General features: G+C 43.1%; 2 protein-coding genes across 7 annotated transcripts in view; one reads left to right on the top strand and one right to left on the bottom strand.

Moving 5' to 3' along the window:
- Positions 1–3387, bottom strand: part of PIGB (phosphatidylinositol glycan anchor biosynthesis class B) — an 8691-nt gene extending 5304 nt beyond the window's left edge. Inside the window, exons 1-8 of the mRNA XM_068696135.1 lie at positions 3075–3387; positions 2862–2997; positions 2622–2739; positions 2297–2401; positions 1996–2126; positions 1273–1413; positions 815–866; positions 180–391 (exon numbers count right to left, since the gene is read on the bottom strand). Of these exons, the coding sequence (XP_068552236.1) occupies positions 180–391; positions 815–866; positions 1273–1413; positions 1996–2126; positions 2297–2401; positions 2622–2739; positions 2862–2997; positions 3075–3387 (1208 nt within the window). The remainder of the gene's footprint in view (positions 1–179; positions 392–814; positions 867–1272; positions 1414–1995; positions 2127–2296; positions 2402–2621; positions 2740–2861; positions 2998–3074) is intronic.
- Positions 3388–5131: 1744 nt separating this feature from the next.
- The window catches only part of RAB27A (RAB27A, member RAS oncogene family), a 34505-nt gene continuing 14047 nt past the window's right edge, over positions 5132–25589 (top strand). Inside the window, exons 1-3 of one of the 6 annotated variants that reach the window (XM_068696140.1) lie at positions 5132–5274; positions 16312–16429; positions 23830–24111. The gene's annotated coding sequence lies outside the window, so the exon portion shown is untranslated. Of the gene's footprint in view, positions 5275–13376; positions 13528–16311; positions 16430–23829; positions 24112–25589 lie in introns of those variants that run through there. The other 5 variants (XM_068696141.1, XM_068696143.1, XM_068696138.1 and 2 more) reach the window with 5 other exon arrangements.

Here is a 25589-nt window from a genome sequence, read left to right on the forward strand (position 1 = left end):
AGGATTACCTTCAATTCTAGAGACTATTGCATAATTGACTGCCTTTTCTCAAGTATTTGAATAGTTTTAAATTTTCTATCGTTTAACCTGAATACTGTGCTTTGTTGTAGCGAGGACATGAGCTTTGATGAAAAGAACACAACTAGCAAAAGATTGTAATTGTACTTAAGAGAAATTACCTGTATACTAACACCGTCCAGATCACTGCCATTAGAAAGATGCGATACCTTTTTGGTGCCAGAACACAGCCATGAATAAAGAAAGGCAGATGGGTACCCAAGATAATCGGTAGTCCCTGGGTCAAGTACCAGTGCCAAGGATGAGAACCATAAAATGTTCCTAAATTCTGCAGCACGTTGAATTTCAAGAAGTTCAGCTGAACAAGGACCCACTGGGATGTTCAAGGGAGGGAGGGGAAAACAAGTTAAAAATCCAAATTGAAAAATCAACATCTAAATTGAATTATACGGTCATCATTAGCCTCAAGTGACATTTTCATTCATACTTGCATCTTTTCTACTATCTCTTATCACAGACTTCCTGTTTTGGTAGTTACAGAAGGAAGTGTATAAGGTTTACAGTATACCATTTAAAAACTACTGATTTACTAAGAGCTCATTTGAAGTAACAGTTTGTCATTTAAAATAACTAAGAAGTCAGTGTTTAAGAATTTATGACTTCAGATATACTTACAGAAGATAGGCCAGACACAGTCTAGCTACAGAAATAACAGGATTTAGAGAAGTCCACATCATCTGCATTAAAATGGTTAGTATTCATCTTTGTCTTGTAAGTTGAGTTTAAAGCTGCTTACCTCACCAAAAAACACACGGTCAGTTATTAAAGAGATTCCCAATGTGACCAATCTGAAAAAAATGAGAGTTGATTACATTGCTATTGCTTATGTATCAGATTGTACTGTTCTCCAAATTGCTGTCAAAACTTGCTGAAGTTACTCCTAAACTCTTGTAGGATTATCCATACTCATGGCCACTTTACAGTGGCCGTCTGCTATCACCCAGTATCCTTGGCATAACAGCAGGATAAGTTGGAATGATGTTAGTGTTTTTGTCCTTAGGAAATCTCTCTGTGACTCTACACAGCATACACATTCATTTCAAAGAAGCACAACTCTTCTTTAAACTTTTTTTTTTCCCCGTGTTTTAACAGCTTTTTTGTATTGAGTCCTCTGTCTCTGCTGCAGCATGTGGTGGTAAAATCAATCTTAAGATACAGGTGCAAACAGTCAATTTAAATTCAGAAGGAACTTACCCAACTGGAATGCAGTTGTGTAGGATGAGGTCTGCTTTCCTCTGTTCTCGCAAAAAGTGACTGAAGACCAAAGGTATCCATGGGATGGCAGCGGTGGGACGGATAACAATTGCAAGTGCTATCAGTGTTAAATATTTGCAGCTAGAATGAGGGAACAAAATAAAAGTAAACTTAGCATAAGATCTGATCAATTATTTTGCAGATAGTGATGTTTCCTCAATATAAATATTGTCATATCCCTGACCCAAAGTTCTGCATGCTCCAGATAACCGATTCTCTGAGTGCAGGTTCTTTGTTTTACTAGAAAGGTTGCCTGCTACATAACGGTCTTATTAGCAATAGAGTCACTAATTAGGAGTGCATACTTGTTTTAAAATAGCTGGTAAAGAAAGTTGTGACTACAAATTTATCTATGGCTGCACCTAAACAATTGTTATCTTTTCTCAAGTTACCACAAACTCCAATCCTCTAAACCTTAGTTTAAGGTTTTTTGTAAAATGGTACTTCAGGTAAATAACTAGAGAATAGTCATATTGTATACCAGCTATATCACTACTTCAAAAAAAAAAAAAATCTAGAGGAAATACCACAGTTGCTGGTGCTACTTGCTATGTGAGGTCTTTTGGTTGCTTTAAATCCTAAGACAGAAGTTGGCATTTTAAATGGTATCTGTTGTTATCCCAAGCCAAAGATTATCAGTACTGTTAGTAGAAAGTTTCTCACCTGCTCCCCATCTTGGAACCTTTTACTGGGTAGTAGTAAAGGGCAAAAATGGTAAGAAGAGTTTCCATGGTGTTTGTAAGAGTTCTGGTACAGGAATACCATGTAAACCAGGAACACAGCTGGCAGAAGTACTGAAAATAATTGTGAACAAGGGGATGCACAAGGAAATGTGTTAAAACAAGTTCTATAGCTCTAAATAGCGGTGCTAATTCTGAGGCTTGACTTAGCATCATTTTACCACTGGTCACACTGCAGCGGTGTTAATTACCATGCAAAAAAAATGTTAAAGTCTGAGACTCACCACATACTTCGCTGTTTCTGCATTTTCAAGGTGTCTCACTAATAAATAAAGCTTCACATCAGCAAAAGCTGCCAAAACTGCTTGCACCAGTCTAGGAACCCATATCTACGTGAGCAAAGACAAAACTTCACTTGCAGCAATATCTGTTATAGTCCGAGTTCAAAGAGCTCAAGTTCACTACTGCATTAGTCAACGACTTAGACACAAAACTTGTAAGTGAATTATTGAATTTCTGTAACTCCCCGTGACTAAAATATAACAATATGATTCTTTAGCTAGTACTTCTGCCTGAACTAAGCAGCGGCTGCGTTTGTTTGCCACTCACCAGCAGCTGCACGTCGTCCTTGCCCAGGAGCTGCAGGGCTTTGTAGAGGCCGGCGAGGAGCATGGGGTAGGCGGAGCCCCGCAGGCGCTGCGCCCACTCCCAGGTGAGGTGCCCATAGCTGCGCACGTTAAGGACGCACCGTGACGGGCCGAGGCCGCGAGCCCCCGCCTCAGCCGCGCTCCGGCCGCTCGCCCTCCCGGCCGGGGAGCAGAGCGCCGGCTTCGCCCCGCCAAAGGATATCCGAAGGCCAGGCGGTGCGCCACCTCCAGCGCCTGCCAGTACTCGTCCGGCACGAAGCTGCTCCGCACCAGGGCGCAGTTCAGCACCCGCACGCCCACCGCCAGCGCCGTCAGCGCCGAGGTCCCGCCGGCAGCGCCTGCGGAAGCACCGCCCGCCGGTGAAGAGCCCGCGTCCCGCCGGCGGCCTCCCCGACCCGCCCGCCCTCCCGCTTACCGGCGCCGGGCTGCGCGGCGGCCCCGCGGCCGGCCCCGTACAGCACCGAGCGCCGCCGGCGGAGCCGCACCGCCTGCGGCCGGCCCCGCGACAGCAGCGGCCCCGCGGCGGCCTCCATCGGCGGGGGCGGCGCCGGGGCCGCGGCGCGGCGCTTGCGCGACCGCTGCGGCTGCGCCTCCTCCTCCCGCGCTGCCCGGCGCGGCTCCTCCCGGCCTTCAGGAGCGGGGCGGCGGCGCCGGCCCTTCCCTCCTCGTCGCTGCGTGCCCGTGCCCGTGCCCGTGCCCGCGTCGCTCCGCGTCCCCGCCGGCAACATGGGGGGGCGGCTGCCGCAGGTGGCGCTGGCCGTGGCGCTCGGCGTGGTCAGCGGGCTCTACATCTACCGGCCCCTCTTCCAGCCGCCCGGCGCCCAGCAGCCCCCCGAGCAGCCGCCGACGGACGCCGCGCCGGGGAAGAAGCCCTGAGGGAGCCGGAGGAGATGGCGCCCGGTGAGGAGACGGCGTCCCCGCCGCCAGCGGGATCCGGGACCGCTTCGGCCGCCTGCCCCCGAGCCGCGCGGGGCTCCTCCCGCTGCCCTCCTGCTCCTGCCGGCCCCAGAGGGCGCCTCCTGCCCGGCCCGGCCCCGCGGCGATCCGCCGGCAGGAGGCGGGACCGCGCTCGGTACCGGCCTGTAGGGGCGCGGAAATACCCATAAAAATCTGAATGCTTTAAGGTACGTGTGTCCGAGTGTGAATCACCATCAGGGAACTGGAGAACGAGTCGCCGTTGTGCAGTTACGCTTGGTGCTTTTTGTGGGGTTTCCCGAACTATAAACCCCGTTTTGGTCTGCTTGTCGCGGATGCAGACCCGAATAGCTGAGCTCTGCAGGGCACGGTTGGGCTGTTGGCTGATAAGAGATCCACGCCCAGCTTTGGCTTATGTTCCTGTGTGTTAATACCTGTACGTGCATGCACACCACACATGCGCATACACGTTTTTCGGTCCTCTCCCACATTTAACGAGAGGAAGGAGTGGAAAGGAGCCTCGTGGTGCAGCATCGCCGGCAATCTGAGTGGAGCAGGTGCGGAGCTCTTCCAGATCCGGTGTTTTGCAAGGGCTCTGCCCTTGGGCTTGGTCGTCAGCGGGGAGAATGCTTACACAACACTCATGACCAGAAGTGCTTCAGAGACAAAAACAAACAAACAAACAAACAAAAAAAAACACACAAAAACCAAAATATCTCCTGGGGTTGTTAGGTCAAGAGTTATTTAATAGGGTCCTGGGGGAGTTAAGGTTGCCTGGAAGTCAGGTGGTGCTTGGGGAAGTGCTTCAGCACGTAGCTCGGTAGAACAGCGGTGGCCTCGGTGCACATCACTCTGAGACTTGAGGACGCGAGGTGAGTAGCTATTTCAAGACTTTAACTCATCTAAAAAGAAACACAAACATACAGTTGTGGAGGCTTTGGTCCTGACGCAGAAGCCTGTTTGGAAATCACAATGGAAGAAATGTCCCTGGCTGTGCTTTTATTTGAAGTCAGGAACAATGTGATACCGAGAGACAGTCGGAAGACTCCACAGAAGAGGGGAGTGTGAGAGGGGAGTATAGCGGTAGGAGGTGGACAAGGCAGCGCAGCGGAGGAGTGCCTGATAACTGGACGTGAGGAAAGGCCACAGGTCACTGACATCAACAAACGCTGCTGAGGCGGCTCCAGCAACTCCTTTCTTCACAGCCCCATTTTATTTTGAACAGCCCACCTGGAAGGGCACCAGGCCCGTGTCAGCAGAGGGGCTGCATGAAGAGGTGCGGGGGGACGGGGCTGCAGGGCAGGAGCTCCGGGGCGGGCAGGGGCCGGCAGGGGGCAGGAGCTGCTCACCCGGCCGCAGCCGCTTTGCCCCCGCAGCCCCTCGTGCCTCTGATGGATTTTCTCCGGCGGCCGGGCCGTGCTCTCGGCAGGGTGAGGGCTGGGGGAGCGCAGCCGAGGAGCCGGCCCGGGTCGTGCCAAGGGAGCTTGGGCAGAGCGGGGGGGCCGCGGGCAGCTCCCGGGCTGAGCCCCCGGGGCTGAGGCGGGGCCGGGGCGGGCTCCGCGTCCGTGAGGAGCCGCCCCTGCCCCATCCCCGGCCCCGGCCCGCACGGGAAGTGATGTTGCCCTGACGGAAAAGGCGATTTACAGCCCAAAAACACGGACGCGGCGCTGCCGGAGCCGCGGGGTGGCGGGGCCGGGCAGGTAGGCGGGCGGCGGGGCGAGGCGAGGCTGAGGGGCCGCCCGTGGGGACGGCGGGGCCGGAGCGGCTCCCGCAGCCCTCGGAGGGGCTTCGGCGCCCCGTGGGGCTCCGCCGGGCGGTGCTAGCGGGCGGCCGCGCTTCCCCTGCGGGCGCCGGGCTGCGCTGGGGCCGGGCCGGCGCTGCTGCAGCGCGGGGAAGGGGCCTCGGGCCTGGCGGGGCAGCGGCTGCGGGAGCGGCGCCTCGCCCGCAGCAGGAGGCGTGCTCGGTGCGGGGAAGGGGGGGGGGGGACAGCCGGCCTGAGTTAAAAATAAACTGAAAATAAGGCTTTTTTGGTGAGTTACTGAGGGAGCGGTGTGAGCGTGGTTCCTCTGGCTCGTCAGGAGCTGGGTCTCGTGTCTGAGGGCAGCACGGCTGTGGCATCTGCTGCTGCCTTCACGGACCGCCTGCCAGGAGGGCTCAGGGGGCCTCAGCCTGGTTTGCTTGGGCCAAGCTCACAGTTTGATGACCTTAGATCTAAGGATTGCTAAAGCCGTCAGGAAGACTTCTTAGTTTTTCTAATTCTAGTAGCAGCTACATCGTTATTTAACACCGGTTGTAGTTTCTGTGCTACTGGCGAGGTGTAAGGGACATGCCTGGAGCTGTCAGAAACACCCAGCATCGCTTCTTGGCTCTCCTTGGAGATGCGTGAGGTGCGTTCTGAGCCTGTTGATGGTGTGACTGCTCGAACAGTTCACGTATTGGTTAGCACGTACAAGTTTTTAATCGGAGTAACACATGCTTGGAGTAGGAGTCCCCCTAGGCACTCCTAGAAAGGTGATCTTTGTATTTACTGCTGGTACTGAAACTCTACAAAACACCTGCTGGGTCCCATACGTGAAATATGTTAGCGCCACTGATCCATTTCTAAGGTCACTTCTGCATGCCTGTTCTTGGAAACTTGCTCCTATGTAGAATTGTCTTCTCAGTCCTTGTTTCTCTTCATAGACGTGTAGTACTTTTGTGACTGTTCCAAAATTATTTTCCAGTCAGAAAAAAAGTGTCTAATTGAATATGCATTTCAAATGTGAATACGTTATTGTAGGAATAGTGTTTGTGATGCTAAAGGGTTTGTCTCAAAAGTGTGTTTGAAGAGAGAGAAAAAAGAACAGCACATTCCTGTGTTTCTAGTTCAGGGCTCTAGTTTTACACCTGTTTAATTTGTTCCAGAAAGGAGTTCTGGGTGGGAAGCATCTGCTACGGCATACACTGTTGCATTTTTAGAGTTAATAAAATTTCTCATCTGGGACCAGATATCTAAAACCAGACTGTAAGTTTGTTTTCATCACTATCTTTAAACGTGGTAGCATTATTTTATCACTTGACTACACATTTCCTTTTCATTCAAAGACAAGATTGGTGAGATAAAAGAATTTTTAAGTAGCTCTTTGTGTTTACAGGAACAAATGTTACAGGCTGTGTTCCTTGTATGTTGTCTTTGGATTCTCAGTTATTCTATTACTGAGAGGTGTCTGCTGTGCTGGCACAAGGGCCATTGATCGATCTGCCAGTTTTCAGTATTACCCTGGATCTGCACATCAGCACTGTTAATGAGAGCAGTCTGTCATGGTCACCAGAGGGCTGGTAAGAATTTAATTTAGAAACAGGCAAAGTGGGCACTATATATGGAATATAAAGAATGGCAACTCCTTTCTCCTTGTTACTTAATGGTTCAGGGAATAATTATAGCCAGGTGCGTTTAACGTGTATTAAACTTCTGATTTAAATAGTTAACTATCAGATACTCTCTTTTGTATTAAAGACTTATTATTTTACTCCACTGTACATCTGATCTGATCCTGCAGGTGATCCTAAGTTTGTTCTTATTTCTGTGATTTCAGAGGGCTACTTACATACTTACAGCTAAGTGTTTGCTGGGCTGGGCATGTGGAGTGCTCAAGAACTTGTTTTCATGCCTGTCTTGCAGATGCCATCTATGCTGGAGATATCATTATGTTTACAGAACTGACTTCAAATGTGTCTGAAAAGTTGTTTAAGTACATCATGGTTTAAGAAATAGTTATTTAAAAAGGAGCTAGTTTTTAGAGCAAAACCTTTATTTTTCTTCTATTTATACAAATATATTCTCAACCAGTTGTCTTCTGGGAATAGCATCTGGTTATGAGACTTCTTTTCCTAATTTTTATTTTTTGTCTTTCTAGTCTGAAAACTGCTTCCTTGTTGTACAAGTTAGTCCTGCCTGCTGACATTAAATCAGCTGTGATCAGACCCTTTTATCTCCCTTGGAGGTAAAGCCACGATGAATAAGGAGTCGTAGTCCTTAATTTCTTTATTGAAATATTCTAATACTGTTTTCTTTTCATAAATGTTAGAACAATTTACTTTTGCTTATTGTAATAAGTAGTCTCAACTTTCGTGATTTATTTTCCGATACAATAAGCTTTGAAGATTATATTTGGGCATATAGATTAAAACATAGCCTATAACCAGCATAATTTCTTCTGTGATGTTGCTGTGGCTTCAAGGAGTTGAAAATAGTGTGATAGATTTATGAGAGTTTTACGTGGTACCAGCTGCTGTAATCCTTTTCATGTACTGGGCAGCACTTTGAAGCTGACTTGACAAGTTCTACGGTGTTTGAACTACCAAAGGGGAAAAAAAAAAGTATTGCTTTTATGACTCGGAAGATAATATAAAAATGTAAACTAATGCAGCGCTATTTTCCTAAGTTTGGGAACCCATTTCCCATAGGTGCTCTGTTTTCCCATGGCTGATATTCGCACTGAAGAGAAAGGGGTGAGTCTAAACCATAGCAGATACAGGCACTTCAGGAAGACGCTGTGAAGACTGCTAGCGAGGTAGGAAAGGGGCAGGAAACAGCAATGAAGATACGAGCTTAGTAGGAGGAGTACAGCTTTTCTAGAAATTTGTGGTTTGCAGTGGAAAAAGGAGTTGGTAGATACATGAATAGTCTTTTTAAATTAGAAGTTGAATTTGTGGGCACTTGCAAGTGGTATTTTGAATCTCACTCTATACTTCTGCAACAACTACGTATGTAAAACAGGTATGTGAATTAAAGGGCTGTAAGGAGTGTATGTAGCTGGTATTTTTTTGTGCCCAGATAATATACTGGATGGATAAGGATAACTGCTGTACCAATCAAGAAGCTGATACTAGGTTAACTTTGGTGTTTTGCAGCTGGCCATCTTTCTGCTTGTGCATACAGCTGTCATTTGAAGAGATGACTTGTTGGAATAAAAAACAAAATAGTTAAGTATTACTCGAGATTAATTTTTTGTTTCCTCTGAGGTAAGATGAGGCCACACTTACTAAACTAACTTATAAATGGAAAGGGTAGATGAGATTTCAGGTCCGTAACCTTTCAGGTTCGAATTAGAAACAGCAGAATTCAAAATAAGTTGAGAACAGTCAATATACCCTTGGTACAGTACTTCTGTTAAGCATGTTAACTTGCAGGGCAGCATGTGTCATCAGCAGGCGTTGAAGGTTCTCTTGCAGAAGTACTGCCGTTTTAAGGGGATCTTCCCATTTCTAATTAGATGCTTCAAAATGCCTATGCTGCCGTGCTAGCTGATCTACAACCATGAAAGTGAACAGCATGTGCTCTCCAAGTGCACCAGATTTCACTCTATCTCATTATTTTCATAACTGTTGGATATTTATTTGGTTCTCCTGCCTGCTCAGTGAAAGGGCTATAACAAAAAGGTTGCTATGTGAGCTGAAAAGACAGAAAAACAATTTTGTCCAGTAACATCTTTGGGAAAGGGGAATATTTCTATTAGACTTAAGGCTGCAGTCATCAATAAGAACTACTAAAACATGTATGTTGAGTAGGAGGAAAAGAAAGTTGAATCATTTTATGGTTAAAAAAACAAATTTTCATTTTTTTTCTTTTGTGTCTCTGCCAGTCGTGCATATTATGAATCATATTAGTAGGTGCTGAGGAAAGATTCATTCCTGCTTTAAATCCTTGCTGACAGTCGCATGACTAACACGTAGCGTGCTGCATTTTGAAAACTTCAGAGCATCACTCAAAGCAAGCAGTTGTGGGAGTTGCGTTTGAATTTGATAGCAAGCCTTTTATAATTATTTTTAGATTGGGTAAATGTAGCCCTAAGTTTGACTTGCTAAAGTAGGGTTATTGTTTATTTAGCTATGATATAGAAGAGGTGACTACGAATCTTTATTTGATAATTTTTTGAATTGTCAGTTTGGATACAGCATGTAGTGCACAGGATGGGGCCTGAGACCCTGATATTTGTTAGGAGAAGCTGAAGAGCTGACTTTGGAAGATCTACGAAAAGAGCTTGCTGCAAAAGTTGAAGTATGCATTTTGGTAGACTTCAAAAGGGGAAAAAAAAAGAAGCTTGAATGGTTAATGCAAGTAAACTCAGCCAGATTTTATTCTATTAGCTGTTTTATTTCTACTAATAGATGTGCTTACATTTAATTTGCTTTTAAATAGAAAATGCCTTTAATTCCAAAATGGAAGGAAAGGTGTGGTAAAATTGCAGGATTCTCAGTTTTCAGATGTCAGTGTGTGGCAGCACGAGCTGTGGCTAGTCTGGGGCAATGCGTGTACAGCGTGGCCAGGCAGTGGGATGCTCTTACAACCTAAAAATGGTAACTGCCAGCTCTTCAGAGGAGGCATGCATCTGGCTCTTGCCTTGATCCAGCTGCCAATTTTTCACAAAGTGTGTAGGACTTCATCTCGCTGTGGCTTCTTGCCCTTCTGTGAAGGAGTACGGAAACTGATCCCCAGGCCCAAATGCTGGGGAGGAAGGCAGAAATGACAGGGACGGAGAAACTCAATTTATGTCTAATAGGCTTTATTTCTGTAGGCTAAGAGGCATGTCCTCATTTCAGCTTTGTTTTTTGCATTGTAAATTTGGAGCTTTGCTTCAAGAAATCCTTATTGCACACACAATTTCCAGTGTGACATGCTGAACCTTACGGAATTTCTCTTCAGTCTAGCATCCTGAGTGATCTTGAGGAATGGGAGCAGTAACATTTTTTCTTAATGGAAGTCGCAGAAGGAGTAGAATAGAGCAAATAGAACTGAACATCCCAATTTGGCAGTGTACACCAGAATCACCACCTGTACAAACCCACCAATTCCTCTAGCACACTCTGGATTAACCAGTCAGATCAGTCATACTTAATTTAGGGAGTCACTGAATAAATGTGGAAATGAAAGAGCTCTAATATTAATGACCTTCATGGTTTAAGAAATGATAGGGGAGAATAATAGCATTATGGGTGTCTCGTGAGGTTTCATATGCTTTATTGCATGAAAGGTCAAACGATACAGGACAAATGAAATATTTTTCTGTAGTTCGGAATTTATGCATATAGAGAATATATATGCATAATGCAGAATATATATTCTATTATGCATATATAGAATATAAAGCTATATTTATCAAAAAAGTAGTTCAAAGTTACTCTGTACTCTGAAAGAATGCCAAAATGAGTTTAACAAATGCTTCTCAGCTAGTTATGTTCAGTAGATGTTATCTTGACAGGAGAAAAGGTGGTAGGTGCTAAGCTGGGCTTGCCTAACAATTTCTAGCTAGGCAGACTGATTGCAGAAGTGTGTACATCACGTAGGCAGACGTGACATTTTTGCCCAGACCAGCCTGTCTGTGGATGGAACTATTCATAGGTAGCTAACTAGTTCTACTGAGTGTGCTTCAGGTGAGCGAGCACTGCATTTATGGTGGGAGAAACAGTTCTGCAGGCAAGCATTAGCTAAGCCATTCAACTTTTCTTCCTGAGAGCTAATTTAAAGTGGAAAAGACACTGTTGTCATCTTATGGGGAGAATGAAGACCACTTGTCATGTTAAATAGACTTACAAAAGATGTGAATGGGGTGTAGAGCTGGAAAGAAAACCCATTTCTGTCCAAATCGGGATTCTATTGAGATCCATCTTAAAAAGCAGTGTTATTGTCTTGGCGATGACAAACTGGATCAGGCAGTGCAAAGAACAAATGCATATGGGTTAAGTGTCAACATGTAAAAACATCAAAGCAGCTTTCAAAATTGTATTAATATTATAAGACTGTGAAACACTGAAAATCCTTTCAAGGAAGCTGTAGTGCACGTTCATTTCCATTGGTACGACAGCTTCCTGTAAAGCTACTACATTTTTTAATTAATACACTTAGTCATCAGCCCCGTTGATATGTAGATAAAGATCATTGATCTCAAATGCGATTTGTAGCTCTTCAAGCTGAACATAGAGATACCAGATTATTACTGTGCAGTTACAGCTGCATACCAAAATGCAGGGCTGCTTTTGTCTGCATACGTTACTGTCCTAGGTACTTTCTTCAAGAAATCAGGCCCTCACTTCCTAAGTATTTATGACACGAGGAACCAAAATAAATCTCACTTTCAGAAGAAATATTTCTTTCATCTTTATATTAAATATTCCTCTTTTAAGCTGATGTAATTCAAATGGTGTGAATGTTGCAAAGAATATCACTTATTGCATGCAAAAGGATCAGGTTTGCTCAGTCCAAAAATAATGTTTGTTCTTGCAAATAACTATTAAATTTTATTGCTGTTTTAAATTCAGAACTTTGTATTTGCTCTTTCTTGGTGTCTTAGCACTTTGTACATAGACGCTGTGTTCTTACTAATATTTCAGAACTTGATTGGGAAGTAAGAACGTGATTCGAGAATTAAAAAAATAATTTTGCATTTCTCTTTTCATTCAGATCTAGAGCAAGCACCTACACTCTTGGCTTTGTCTCAGGACAAGTTGTGACTATAATTATGTTAATAGAAAGTGGAGACAGTAAATTTGTAGTTCAACAGAAATGACAAATGATTAGATCCACTAGTTTGGGATAATTTTAATAGTCTCTTCTGAGATATTAATCTGTTCTTCACATGTAAGCAGATTTGCTTTCTGGAAGTACACTTTCAGTGTTTTTCCTGTGAAAAAGATGGCAGAGCTTGGTGTGAGGTTTTCCGAAGTGCTGATTTTGAGTGCCCAGTTGCTGGGAAAGATTCATGTCTTCGGGCAGTGAGCTGTTCCATGAAAACAAAATTGATGCCTCTATCTATTATTTTAGTGTGACATTCGCTTTATTCCTGAAGAGTATCTTGTAACACTTGGAAGTTACTCACCCAGAATCGCATTTGGAGAATATTTTTAAGAAGCTGTTACCTGTTAAAAAAGTTACTGACCTTAAACATTGATACTTTAACTGATAGTTTATCTCTTGCAATGCCAAAAGAAGGCTCAGTCACAATCAATAGTAACTGCCTAAATTGGCTCATATGTGAACCAAAAGAACAGAAGTGTTTTATTTCGAATCGGTATTACAAAATATTTAACAGATGTGCCTTTTGGGTAGCAGAAGGGACTGCCTGACCTACTTTCATTTTAATTGCAGAAGGAGTATTTTGTGATTTGATGCTGGCAGAGTTCAGCCGCTACATTTCTGATGTGAAAGTTGATCATCTGAGTATGGTTTGCCTTTTTTTTTCTTGGTGGGTTCTTGGTGTGAGGAGAGTAGTTGCTGTTCAATATAAAGGATTTTCTCCCCTCCTTTCAGGTCTGTTTAGTTCTGTCTTGGGATATTGGCATGTTGCTGCACTTACGGACTGCTGTGGCAGCAAGTGGCAAGCTGATTCGAGTGACAGATGGTCTGTTTCCCACTGCAGCTCATCCTGTGAGCTCAACTAACTTTTTTCAGTGTCTTTTCTTGAGATGCTGACTTCCTCTAAGGAAACAACTGTAATTCTGTTTTACAGTTGTAGGAATCTGCCCTTACCAATAAGTATTTTTCCTATTTACCTCCTCCCCCCCCACCCCTTTTCATTTTGGACTATATTTGTCTCACTTGAAATAATTGCTGTTAGCACCTGACCAGTCTCTTCTTGAGGTTTGCCAGCATGTATGTCAGTCAATTCATAGGCAGTGTGTCCCAGTGGCTCTTTACCCTCCTTTTGCATTTTTTAAAGTTTCCCCTTTGATTGCCAGTAGAGGTTTTGTGGCACAGATAAGATTTGTGGATGCTAATGAATGATGTTACCCTGGGCTACCAGCTGGTTGTTTTTCATTCCACAGTCTGTTACGTGAAGACTCTGCTGTGGCTGTTGGTAAAGACAAGCTGAGATTCTTGTCTGTGCTGGAAAAAGCCATAACTGGTCATAGTGCTGAAGAACAGACCCCAGCAGAACTGGGTCATCGGAGGCTGGGGCAGCTGACTCTGCTGTGAGGCAAGTTCATAGCTTTCGGCTTTGGAAATGGAGAATTGTTTGTAGCATTCAGTGAGGTGGCCTGTTGCTCGATCCTTTGGCCCCTATTTCTGTCTCCAGTGGCGGATGTCCAGGTTCCTGTGGGAACCTCTGTCAGACAGGTTACAATCTAGCAGTTTCTTCTTGGGGAAGTGTCTGCTGTGGGATGGCTTGGGTGCTTCCAGCTTTTCTTAGGAGCGTAAAATATATGAAGGCAAACTTTCTGAAGCTTGGGATGAAGAATGCTATGTGCTGTCCAAATGTGTTTGACTGTCCTTAAGCTTCCTCCTGAGTTCCTAGACTTACGTGGCATAGATCAGTTTTACAAGAAGGCCATGAATTCCAAGCATTCAGATCGTCTTTTTCATACAGGTTGTAACCTGTTCATAAAAATTCTTCAGAAAAACCCCAACACCAAACAGCAGGAAGATTTAACAACTGAATAACTGGCCATTCGTCTTTAGAGCTCTAGCTTCAAAACTGCTTTTCACGGTTGCAGGACTTTACTGACGCAGATTTGATCCCTTACACATAGTTGTAAAATGTCCAGTCTCATATAAACCCCCGAGCTTCAGATACCAGCGAGAGGAAGGCTCACCTTGGGCTGGCTGCAGTGGTTCCTGTTCCAGCTGCTACCACACCGTTTGCACGCTCTTCCTGCCACCGCAGAAGGGGTGGCTCAGCTGTTTGTGCAGCATTTGCTGACACCCTGCAAATGTGTTTGTTTAAAAGCAGAGGCTTTAAGTAACCAAACTTTGATGTCCTAGTTTGTAAATTAGGACCAAAACAGAGGGTGCCGACTCTGCAGTTTGAAATCAATATAACTTCACTTAGAGAAAATAATTTTAATTTCAACTATGTCTTTCTATTGAAGTCTTACTGCTGTGAATAAAAGCTTTCTGGAGGGGGAGAGTGGGAATTGGTGTTCTTCATACCAGGTTGGTAAGAAGAAAGTTAAGCAGCCTCATTCATTTCTGAACAGAAATGATGAGGTTTGGAAATTATTTATGAATTACTCTCCTCTTACAGATGGCAAAAATGTTTCTGTGTGGAACAGCTTGAACTCCTTTAATGTTGCTGGTTGAGGCTTCCAGGCAGGCAGTTGGCGTTCAGCATGTGTAGCTGCTCCGCGGGGCTGTTTGCAACACAGCAGAGCTGTTGCTTGGTCGCTTTGTCAACACTTCTTATCCTGTTCCTCCTTCTGCCCTCCCGAGCAGTTACCATTCTCAGTGCTTGTGGTCTAAGTATTTCTTCACTGTAAGCTAATGTGCTGGTATTGATCAGGAAAGCAGTTAAAGACAAAAAACGTTCACTTTGCCAAAAATTGAGTGCCCACTTTGTTATTGCGTGTGGGAGCAAAAAAAGGACTTCTGTCTTCTCCTGAAGCTGAGGTGAAATTTGTTGAAGGTTGGAGTGAGCCAAGAATGGTTAGACTTTTAAAGATTGTCGCCTGTAACAAAATGTCCAAGAAATGGGTTTTAGTTAAATCTGGAAAAATACTAAGGCATAGCATGAAAAATGTTCTGCTGCAGTTAATTATTTGCCATCTCAGCATAACAAAACTTCCGTGTTCCCTGAGGAAAAGGGCAATGATCATTGCCTTGATTTACAGGAAAGGAGGTGAGATAGTTGAGCACTGCAGCAAGTGAATTAGGAAGCTTCTGGAGTTGTCTTTGTTACTGGTGGATGAATGCCTTAAGGATATGCTAAATTTTGCAGCCAGCTTTCTGTAGCACTTCTGAAGTGACAAGGCTGGAGAGTAGTCTTACAAACCTTAATTTCCTTTCTTACTTGAAACACTGTGAGAAACAAACTGAGACAAGAAGGCGTTGTGCAAGGTAACCCATCTGTTAAATCTCACTCATCACTCGCTTGGTCCACATCTTTCAGTATCTGTAACCTCAGGAGTGTTTGAGAGAGGGGACAAGACCTTGTGCTAGTGGCAGCAGCCCACAGCTCCTCTCTCATCCCGGGGACCCAGGGCAGGGAGCGCCGGCCAGGAGCGCCTTGGTGCTGGCGCCAGTGCCACGGCATGGCCTGGGCACGTGGATCCGGCCTGCTGGGGCCTGTGTTAACAGGCCCTGATGAATGGGCTCATTGTGGAGGAAGAGGTGGTTTACAAGTTAAATCACAAATTTTATTTCCTTGAAGTTAAGTGAGTAAAATGTCCATGCATCTCGGAGGGTTGAGGGGGGCTCCCAGGTTTGGTTGCCACAGAGTGTCCCTGGTGCCATCACACTCCCAGGGCCCGCAGGGGTGCACGAGGGTCCCACAGGGCCGGGGTGCTGCCGCCTGCTCCCGCTCGGTGCCCTGGCATCGGTTTTGTTATAGGTGCCTTTTTCTGTCATCTGTAAAGGCATAAAGCCAGGCTCAAGACAAATTCTCCACAGGATTTTGCATGCTTTTAGTGCTCACTGTGTTTTATTATTAAACTGCCGCGTTTGCTGTATTTTATTTGTATCTCTAGTGAAACACACTGCACCTTCCATTTCCCTATGAAGAGAAGGTCTGCAGTCTAAGGAAGGGCTTGGGGTTTGTTACTTGGTTTAGAGCAAACTTGTTAATTATGTTGCTTAGTTTTAAAGGGAGGAAAAGAGATCACTTGATCGGTCAGCAAGACCACATGACAAGCAGCTGAATGTAATTAGGTGGGCAGGGTGGTTGTGCAGGGCTGGCAGCTTGGCATGCCAGTGCAAATTTGAGAGATATTATTCTAAGCTACACTCTTTTGGTTTTATTTTCTTGCTCTGCTGATACTGATTGCAGATGAAAAACGGCTCTTTTTGCATGACTATGGTATTCAAGACATCTGGACTGCGTGAGGAAACTCTGAGCTGAGGTACCTGTGGGAAAACTACAGATCCTTTGCAGTTGTTAAGCTTAGGTATGTAAATGTTTTCTTTATTTATTTTCTTAAGATCTGTTACATTATTTTCTTTGAGCTGACAGTTGTCCTATGCCAAGTGTTACTGTGTTAAGAGCTTTGAAACAATGTCAGTGTGTGAACAGCCTTAAATGTTTTGAGAGACCTGGTTCAACATTGAAGAATCCTTGTGTTCTCCAGCAATAAGTAAACTTAAAATAGTGAACTACACTGATTTATGTAAAACACGGGTGTTGGGTCTAGGTGTCAAAACTGCAGCTATTTAGTACATCTTTTGTCATTTCTTTTTGCTGGCTGTTTTTGGCAATTGCCACGTGTTCTTGGCGCGTGTCATTCTCGTTGAGGTTAACTGGAAGGGTTGGGGAGTGCTAGTGGCAGAGGACCTGAATGTGGTACAGGGAGAGGAGGGCATTCCCACTGGGATAGTGTCAAAACTTAGAAGCAAAATACCCACAAATTACAGTGTTTTAATTTTCTTGGATTTGGTCTTGGACAAATGATGTACAGTGAGGAGCTGCCTGTAGTTCATAACTGAATCAGTCTAGGTTAGCCGAGTTAGCAGGAACATAGGAAAGAAATCAGTCCAAGTTAAAGACAAACTTGGATAAGTTTATCAATAGGATTGAAAGAAAAAAAGAATGCAGTGACCAGTACCACGATTTGATAACCGTAAGGTGCCGTTTCTGGTCCCAGGTTGTTACCCTGTATTTTCTACTGCGTTTGTGTCAAACTCCTTCTGTAGTCAGAGGGCAGAATTAGACCTTTGATTGTAAAGTATACTGTGCAAATAACATCTCATGATACACAACAACCTAACTCAGTATTTGCAAATATTGTACTACTTGAACTCCACTTTCCCTCTCCCATATTTATTCCTGTGATCCCATTAACATACATAGATAAACTATTCTTAACAAAATGTTCCTTTTGTGTGGCATTTTTTAACTGGGTTGCACACCATTATGTTTATTCTCACGTGTAATGAATGTATTGGTGATAAAAGGAATAAAAATAGTATGTTGCATGGCTGTTATTTTTACTTAAAGAAAGAAATTGGACAGCAAGGAACTGAGATGAACTGAGAGCTCATTTGGTTCACACTCCTTGTTCAATCATACAGTAAATTATTTCAGTCTTAATTATATAAAAAGCAACATGGGGGTGGGATATTTTTACTATGTTTTGTATCTCCTCTGGAAGAAATGCAAGATGTTTGTGCCCATGTGATTAGGTCATTCCTTGCCACTCCAAGCATGAGCTTGTAATCAGATGTCCTTTTTAGTCTAGGTGTTTGTCAGTGTTTTTCCTGTTGTGGACCAAAATTCCAGTCTTTGCAGACTCTGAATAACCAAGAAGGAGTTGTTCAGAGAACAGAAAACAGGAGTTTCCTCCGTGTCTGTGGGAAGGTCACAAGACATTCCCAAGATTATAATTGATGTCTATCACAGAGTATCTTAAAATGATTTTTCTAGTCCTAATCATCAACCCTTGAATTATGTTTATGGGAGAAAAGTGACAAATTCATCAGTTGAACTACACAAATGGGTTTTCTTGCTGTTTCATTAAGACATTTGGAGTGTATGAAAAAGCTTATATAAAATAACAGGGAGCAAGGATTTTCTGTAAACACTGATGCTGGCTTACTCTTATTTCTTCCCTGTGCAGAGCTGGAGGGGTTGGTTGTCATAGATGCTTTATTGTAGTTTATGGTTAAATAACACTCTTCAATTATTGCATTACAGGCGTGTTTTGAATGTTTTGTCTTATAGAAACCATTTCCAGCACATCTTAGGATAGTCGTTTCTGTAAGGAGTTAATCTAATAGTGTAAGTTATTTGAAGACTTAATTTTGATGTTGAGATTCTGTTGTATAGAGCCAAGCAATATTCTAGCATGTGATGCTTACCCCCCTTTTCCTCCCCATGTTCCCAGTGGCTTTTTCTCTGTCTGATGTTTTCCAGCATGTCCTTTACCAGCAGTTTTAAGCAAAACAACCTGAGTAATTAGGCCTGGTAAAGACAAACTAAGAATCAAATTCAGCAGTTTTTTTCCTTTTTTTCTTTTCTTTTTTTTTTTTTAATGTAATGAAAAATGCCATCAAAGAGAAATGGTAGATTTTTTTCCTGTACAAAAAATATGAAAAAAGAAGGCCAACAGTCAAGTTCTAAAACTACGCAAAACTTAAAAAATGAATTCAAATCACCTTATAAACTGTTCATGGAATGCCTCCTGACAGAATGAGGGAAATAAACTTCAGTGAAAGGGAAGTAGAAGTAGCTTTTAAAGGAGAAAAACTTACACTAGACCAATGAAGCATTAAGTTGTTTGGCTTTGTAACTAGGAAATAATATAGTTCCTGCTTCTGAATTTTGTTTAAACACTGTGTAATAAATATAAAGGAATAGAGATATATAAATTAAAGGAATAAAAATTCTTTATAAAAACTCAACTTTAATACATTATGCTGTAACAGTTGGCTTAAACAGAAGCAGAATGGGCATCTTTGTGAGGTAGGAGTTCTCTGGGACTCAGTGGGTTGCTTTATGTTATTGTAGCTCCATCATAGCCAATGATGTTGATACTGATTAGTGCTATTTTCTTTTTCACTTACTGAATTTGCTTTTAGTAGAATCTCGTCATTAAATTTTTGTTTTCTTCTATAGAAAAACATGTGCAATGGTTTGCATTCAAACCAAAGCTGGTGTCTTAACAGAAGATGAAACAGCAGCACCTAGTTTAGTGTTTTCAAATTAGGAACTGTTGTTGGACGGTGCATTGCATCGTTCCAATCTCTTGTGACTTGTGGACAGAAGTGCATAGCTGAATAGCCTTTTTCATGAATCTGCTTGTCCTTTATGTCCTGTTTGTTATTTTGGTGCTTTGAAGTTCCAAATAATGTAGAAGGTAAGAAATTACTAATCACTACATGAAATGGGAGCATCAGTTGGCTTGAGACTTTCTGATTCTTTGTAAGTACACAAAGTTTTATGCTTTCCTGACTGAACAGTAGGCACAATCTGAATCCACTGTGGTATGAAAATAATATAGAGCTATATATTATAACTGAGTAACTGCAATGATGAGTAAGGACAAGCTGTGGCATTGGACGTGATTCTTTTTGCTTTCCTTGCAGGGCTCATGTATATCTCCATGACAAGAGTTAGTGTGAGAAATCATGTTTCGCTGTGTTGTTTCTCTGAGCAATCCCAGCTGTATGTCAAGGTTTAACTAAAATTCACACTGTAATATGGGATTCTGATCAGACTGGCAAGATAAATAGCGTTGGCAACTGAGGCTGAAAAACAACAGGCTTTTTGAATAGAAGCTTTGTGTTCTGCAGTTCAGCCCACTTAATCGGTACTTCTTTTGAATGATCCCTTCCCCGAGGCTCTAGAAAAGGAGCCCTGCTAGGATACGAACTGAAGCAAGCATCTTGCCAAAGCACTGTCTGAATATTTTGGCAGGCTGCAGAGCCTCAATAGAAAGCTTGGACAATGTTAGTATGTGCTGTGGCTGGAGCTCTTCAAGGGGAAGATTTGATGTCTTGCTGCAAGAGCAGGCTTATTTTTCAATTCCTGCCAAACAAACAACCACCATCACCAACAAAAAAAAACAAGCCACAAAACAGCCGTATTTCTGGCTTTGCTTTTTTAGAAGAGTTTGAGTGGTACCTTTGAGCCACATCCATGCTCCAAAATAACTGTGTCCTGCTGTTCACAGGTCAAGATTTCTGCTTTGCTGTCTCATGCTAGTAACTTCTTGAGGAGAACGGGTAGTGCCTGTTGAATACTGCCTGGGTCTATTTGAGTCAGAAGTGGCATTTATTATGTAAAGGACAAGTTGAATTATTCCTGGAGTATTCTCAGCAAGTTATTTCTAAACTTCTCATAGTATTTATGAAACACAGAAGCATCATGCATGCTTATTGTTTCCAGACATGTTTACTAAAAAGTCCTATGCAGTACTGAGATGAAAATATTTTTCTAAGACTGTAGCTATTACAGACTCAGAAATCAAAGGCTCAGGACCTTTTTTAGATCTGCTATGAGCAGAATATTGATCCGTCTCTTTATTTCTTTGAAGTGTCATGCTGCCAGCCTGCAGTGCTCTGGCTGTCTCCCCATTGCAGAGGTTGCTAGCACGGTCTGGGGTAGACCCTGTGAGCTTAGCACCTGCTTAGCACCTCTATTTTTATTTTTAAATTTTGGAAGAGCCTCAGTTTTGTGAGTCTAGTTATTTTTTTCCATCTAAGTCTGCATGCACAAGTTCTCTGTTTAGCTTCTCTGGCTGCCCCTTGTTCTCAGGTCTGGTCATATCGGATCTTAGATTAAGGGACAGAAGGAATAAGCCTTTCTAGTTACTAGACAGGGTGTTTCTCAACTGACAGTTTGCCTAATTTTTTTCCTGGGTAATTAAAAGCTTACTTTGTTCCCCTCCCCTCCTTTTGCCAGATCCATTTAAGAAACCCTTCTGATTCCATAACTCCACAAATAATTTCTTAGTATTCTTAATGTCATGGCCCAGTATTCATAGATAATACAAACATTCCAGCTCATTAGAAATGGGTAATGGTTAGTTCTTCAGTGAATATCTTTGAGAACCAGTAAGTTTTCTGAGGAACAGGTTGTCAGCATGAGGCGGTGTTTTCATGATTGCTGTAAGCGTGATTTGACACATCAGTCTTGCTCCGGAAGATTACGATGCTGTGTGGTTAGCTGTTTTTATCTGGCACGTGTAGGCAGACTCACTCAGGAACTTACAGGGCTTTGGATATTTCTGTGTCATCTAAGTAATAGGAAAACTTTTAACCTCCTGAGGAATAAACAGAAAAGAACATAGGAAGTCCTGTGTTCTGTGTTTCCCTGTTGTTTATTGTTGAACTAAATTGAGTTAACTTGCACCAAAACTAAGGAAAGTTCACATTATAGGAAAGCAGTACTGCTAAAGGTAGCAGCTGAGGAAAAAAAAAAACTTTTGTTGCATCTTCCAATCAAAAACCTGAGTTAGCAAGGAAGAGTTAATCTTGTAAGAAAACCAAGAGAGGCAGGTATTTCTCAATTTGAAGGATGAGAAAGGTGGATTAAATTCTGCAGTGAGCTTTTTTCCTGCCCCACCCCTCTTGTATGCTGCCCACATCTTGTCAGGAGCATGGTGCAGTTTTATAGTCATATTTATATCTTATTTGAATTTTTCCTTTATCTAACAGTGCCTAATCTATCTTAAGGTTATTTGTTGCCTAACCTTCTCCATATGCTCTTAATTGACCTGGTCATGATCAATTATCTTTGCCAGATTGTTTTTCTCTGATGCAGCATGTATCTTGTGTTCTTCATGAGCTTGGCAGATTGACCTTTTGAGGAAACATTGTCTGTATTCCAGGTTTCTATTCTCCAAAACAAGGTGGGAGACAGCTGAGAACTTTCCTGCCCTGGAGGAAAAAACAATATATGTATTTTAAAAGAAGCTGCAAGTATTTTCCTCTGGCTGTTGACAGAGTATGTACTTAAACAAAAAACCTAGCCTGACTAATGTGGATGATTCAGGAGGCTGTAATACACGTTGGCTGAGCAGAAAATCTAATACTTTCTTTAGCACGAGTACATGCACATCTTATTCCTGAGATGCCACTCCATTCATATTCTAACTGTTCACATTAAATTGCTTTCTTTTCAATTGTTAGATTTTTACCTCTTGTCCCTTTTCCTCTGCTTTTTCCTGTTGTATGTGTATTCTAGCTATCTGCAGAAGATTTTTATCTCCAGTAGAACCCAACCATTCCTTAAAGAAATGCGGAATTCCTATAATTCTTTGTGATCCTTATAATTTTCTCCTTTGTCTTTCAGTGTCTGTTTCTGAGGGCAGAAATAGGAGTACGGTCTTTCCTTATTTGCCTGGAACTGGAAGTGTTGTTCAATGGGTAGGTGGGAGGGCAAAGTTACTCTTTCTGTGAGTATGAGCAGCTTGGTGGGTGAAATCCTGGTGGCTCCTGTGTTTCTGGCTCATGTACAGCCTGACCTGTCCGTGGAGAGGGAGCTCACCAGCAGGAGACTTGCTCAGGGTTTTGGGCTGATGTGCTGTAATGAGGCTTAGAGAAATTAATGTATTCTGCAAAACCTAGCTCAGTCTGTTTGAAGGTCAGAAACAGTATCTTTGGCCACAATAAGACTGGAAACCTTCGACCAAGAATCTTAGTTCCATGTCACTCTAAGCCTTCCATCCTTGCTGCTCTGTGAGTGTGTTTATATTAACTGCATTTCTGGTCGTGTTGATGTGAGAGACGGTATGCTTCTGCCACCTCTTAGTGGACCTGCCACTTGAAAGTGTTGCAAACTATGTGTAAATAAATGTATGTACTACTGGCATTCCTGATTCCCTGATACTCTCAAGAGCTGATACAGTGTACTGATGGGTTACAAATGCTAAGGTTAGGCTGTGGATAAGCCATGAGCTGGGTCCCAAAACAGACAGAATTGTCACATCAAGGAAGGATGAAGGGCATCGCTTCACGTTTCCTGTTCGTAAGTTAGTGAAGAAGTCTGGTACATCACCTTGTGAGGCATTGTGGCATAAAGTATTTATTAGAGGAACAGTTGAATGGTTGAGGAAAGAGTAAGTAGTATGGAACTGTTTGAAAAATAAATCGATGAAATATTTGCTTTATATTTTTACTCTGATGATTCCTCAAATTGTACAGACCTTTGCTTCACTGCTGGAAATTTAAGGCAACTGCTGATGAGAGTTCAAAGAGGTAACTTGGGTGTCAGAAGCTCTTGTTCCCAGAAGGGACATGGATCCACAAAATTCTGCAGTTCTAGCTATGCTGGCAGCTGGCAAAGTGCCCTGAGCATCTTCAGCTGAGATCAACATTTTCAGCAGATGTGACATCAACATTTTGAAACAAAAGTTTTGCAGCTCATTTTTTTTTTTTTCTTGCACATATTTGCAGACTCACATATATCCTAGGTATCCTTATAATGACTTAGATCTTTCCAAGAAAGAGGCAATACATTGAGCCTCCGATTCCATAAATTCCTGTAAAGATAACGCTAAGGAAAATGTCAAGTTAAGCAATTGAGAGTGACGAAAAGATGAGTGCTCAGAGCGACTGAATCTCCTCTCCTTGCTTATGAGAGGAAGGAGTGACTTCCTTTCTGTAGTTTATGTTGCACAGAAGTTCCAAAAAGTGTTACTTGGGCCAAATTAAAGGAAGTCAGGTGATGTATGTTTCGAAGGAAAAAAGCGGAGTCAGAATACTTCAGTAGTGTCAAGTGCATATTTATTAACTCTCCTGCCTCAGCACAGCAGTTGCTTGAGCATATACAAATTGTTGTTATAATTTGTTTATATTACATTTGTGCATAGTAGGAATGCTGACTAACTCCTCGTCCCTCTTTTTTAAGGCAGATCTGACAAGTGCCTGACGGTGACCAGTTCTGACAGCACTGAGGTGCCACTGAAGCCTTAGAGCAGGGTGCGGCCGATGGCCACGCTTCACTTCTGCTAGGCAGGATTGTGGTTATTGCTTTGCTGCACTGTGACTGCAGTGCTGGTACGACGGGGATAGTGCATGTCTTCCTTTGAGGTCCAGATCCCTTTCCCAGTGCTTCTGCTGTAACATGTCATGCAACATATAAAAAAAAAAAGCAGCTATTGAAGTTAGTTTATATCTGCATAGTGCCCAGGTGAGAAACTTCATTTTTTTCCCAGTACAAGTTGACTTGCACTTGCAGAAACCTGTACAACTACATTATTGCCCTCTGCTTTTATTTACACATTGTTAGCTGAGAGCCCTGCGGTATTTTCCTTTTCTGTGTGGGATTCTTCCACACTCTTCTTCCAACTTTTTCGTGGTAAGCATGAAGCCTCAACTGCTTTTTAAGAATAAAGCCATATTTAGGGAAACCTTCAATTGCAAAGCATTTCTGAACTCTAAATTGCATTAATGTTTGCACAGTATATTTACAAATATGAGTTCATTGGTTATAAATACTGGGAAGCCCTCTAAAGCAGACAGACTTTTGTGCCTGTTGCACTCTATGCCTGCTGTGATAGATCCCCAGGCTGTAAGCCCGTGGATATACTCCCTCCTCCCACGGACAGCTAGATCTCCATTGCAGGGAGAACTTGCAAACTTTGCTGCAGCCTGGCTCCTACCTCTATGATACAGCCTAGTGAAGTGCTCACTGTTCCAGTGTGGGCTGTATCCTCCTAAACAAAGAAGGCAAGGCCAAGACATGACTTGTCTTTGTCTTTAATGTCTACCTGAAAGCTAAGAGTGGCTTGCAGAAGTTGGTCACTGTTAGAAGTTAAGTGTAACCCTTGCAAGTCTGCTGCACGTACCCCAAAGGGTAAAGTGATGAGTTCCTGTGGTATGTGAAAACATGAATTAGTTATAGGTCTTATCTACATTTTCTTTTTGTTCAATCCTGATTAGTTTGTCTGTTTATGAGTATGTGGTATGTCCCATCATGTTTGTCATTAGCTTTATGGCTGGCTGGACTGCAGATCTGGGATACTGGGGTGACATCTGAGTTGTGTAGTTATTTCACTTGCTGTGTGAGGAAAGAGAGGTTACAGTTAAGTAAATGGATTTTACTTGAGTAGTCTAATACAGAATAGTGTTCTTGCTCGTGGGGGTGCTGACTGGGCGCTGCAGTGTAGAGAAGAACCTTTCCATTGCTTCCTTGTTTCTACCTTTTGTCTCAGCTGGCCTCATTTACATATGCATCGCTTCTCTGTGGAATGAGGTGGTGTTGCGGGTGTGGTCTGGAGTCGTATCAGGCATAATACCTTATGTTTTTGCCAAAATCTTTGCCAAAGAATAGTTTTTCTCTTGTTTAGAAACCTACGGTAAAGCCAACTTTCCCCATGGAACCTGAGGGGCGATGTGCTTGGGTCTGTGTATGGGAGTGAAAGAAGCAAAGCAGCGGTTGGCATTAGAGACTGCCGCCCGCTTTCACCGAGAGAGAAGGATGTAAAGCTGGGAGCTTGACAGAAACTGAACAGTTATGATCCATACACTCTATCCTTAATGCATCTTTGTACAAAAAGACTTGTTAGTCACAATGTATTAACATGTGTGGGTGATTTAGCAGATATTTTGTGTCTGCTCCCAAGTAGGTCATGCACAAATCTCTTCTGAAATGTTATGTGCCTTTAG

This window comes from Anas acuta, chromosome 12, assembly GCF_963932015.1.
Source record: "Anas acuta chromosome 12, bAnaAcu1.1, whole genome shotgun sequence".
NCBI lineage: Eukaryota > Metazoa > Chordata > Aves > Anseriformes > Anatidae > Anas > Anas acuta.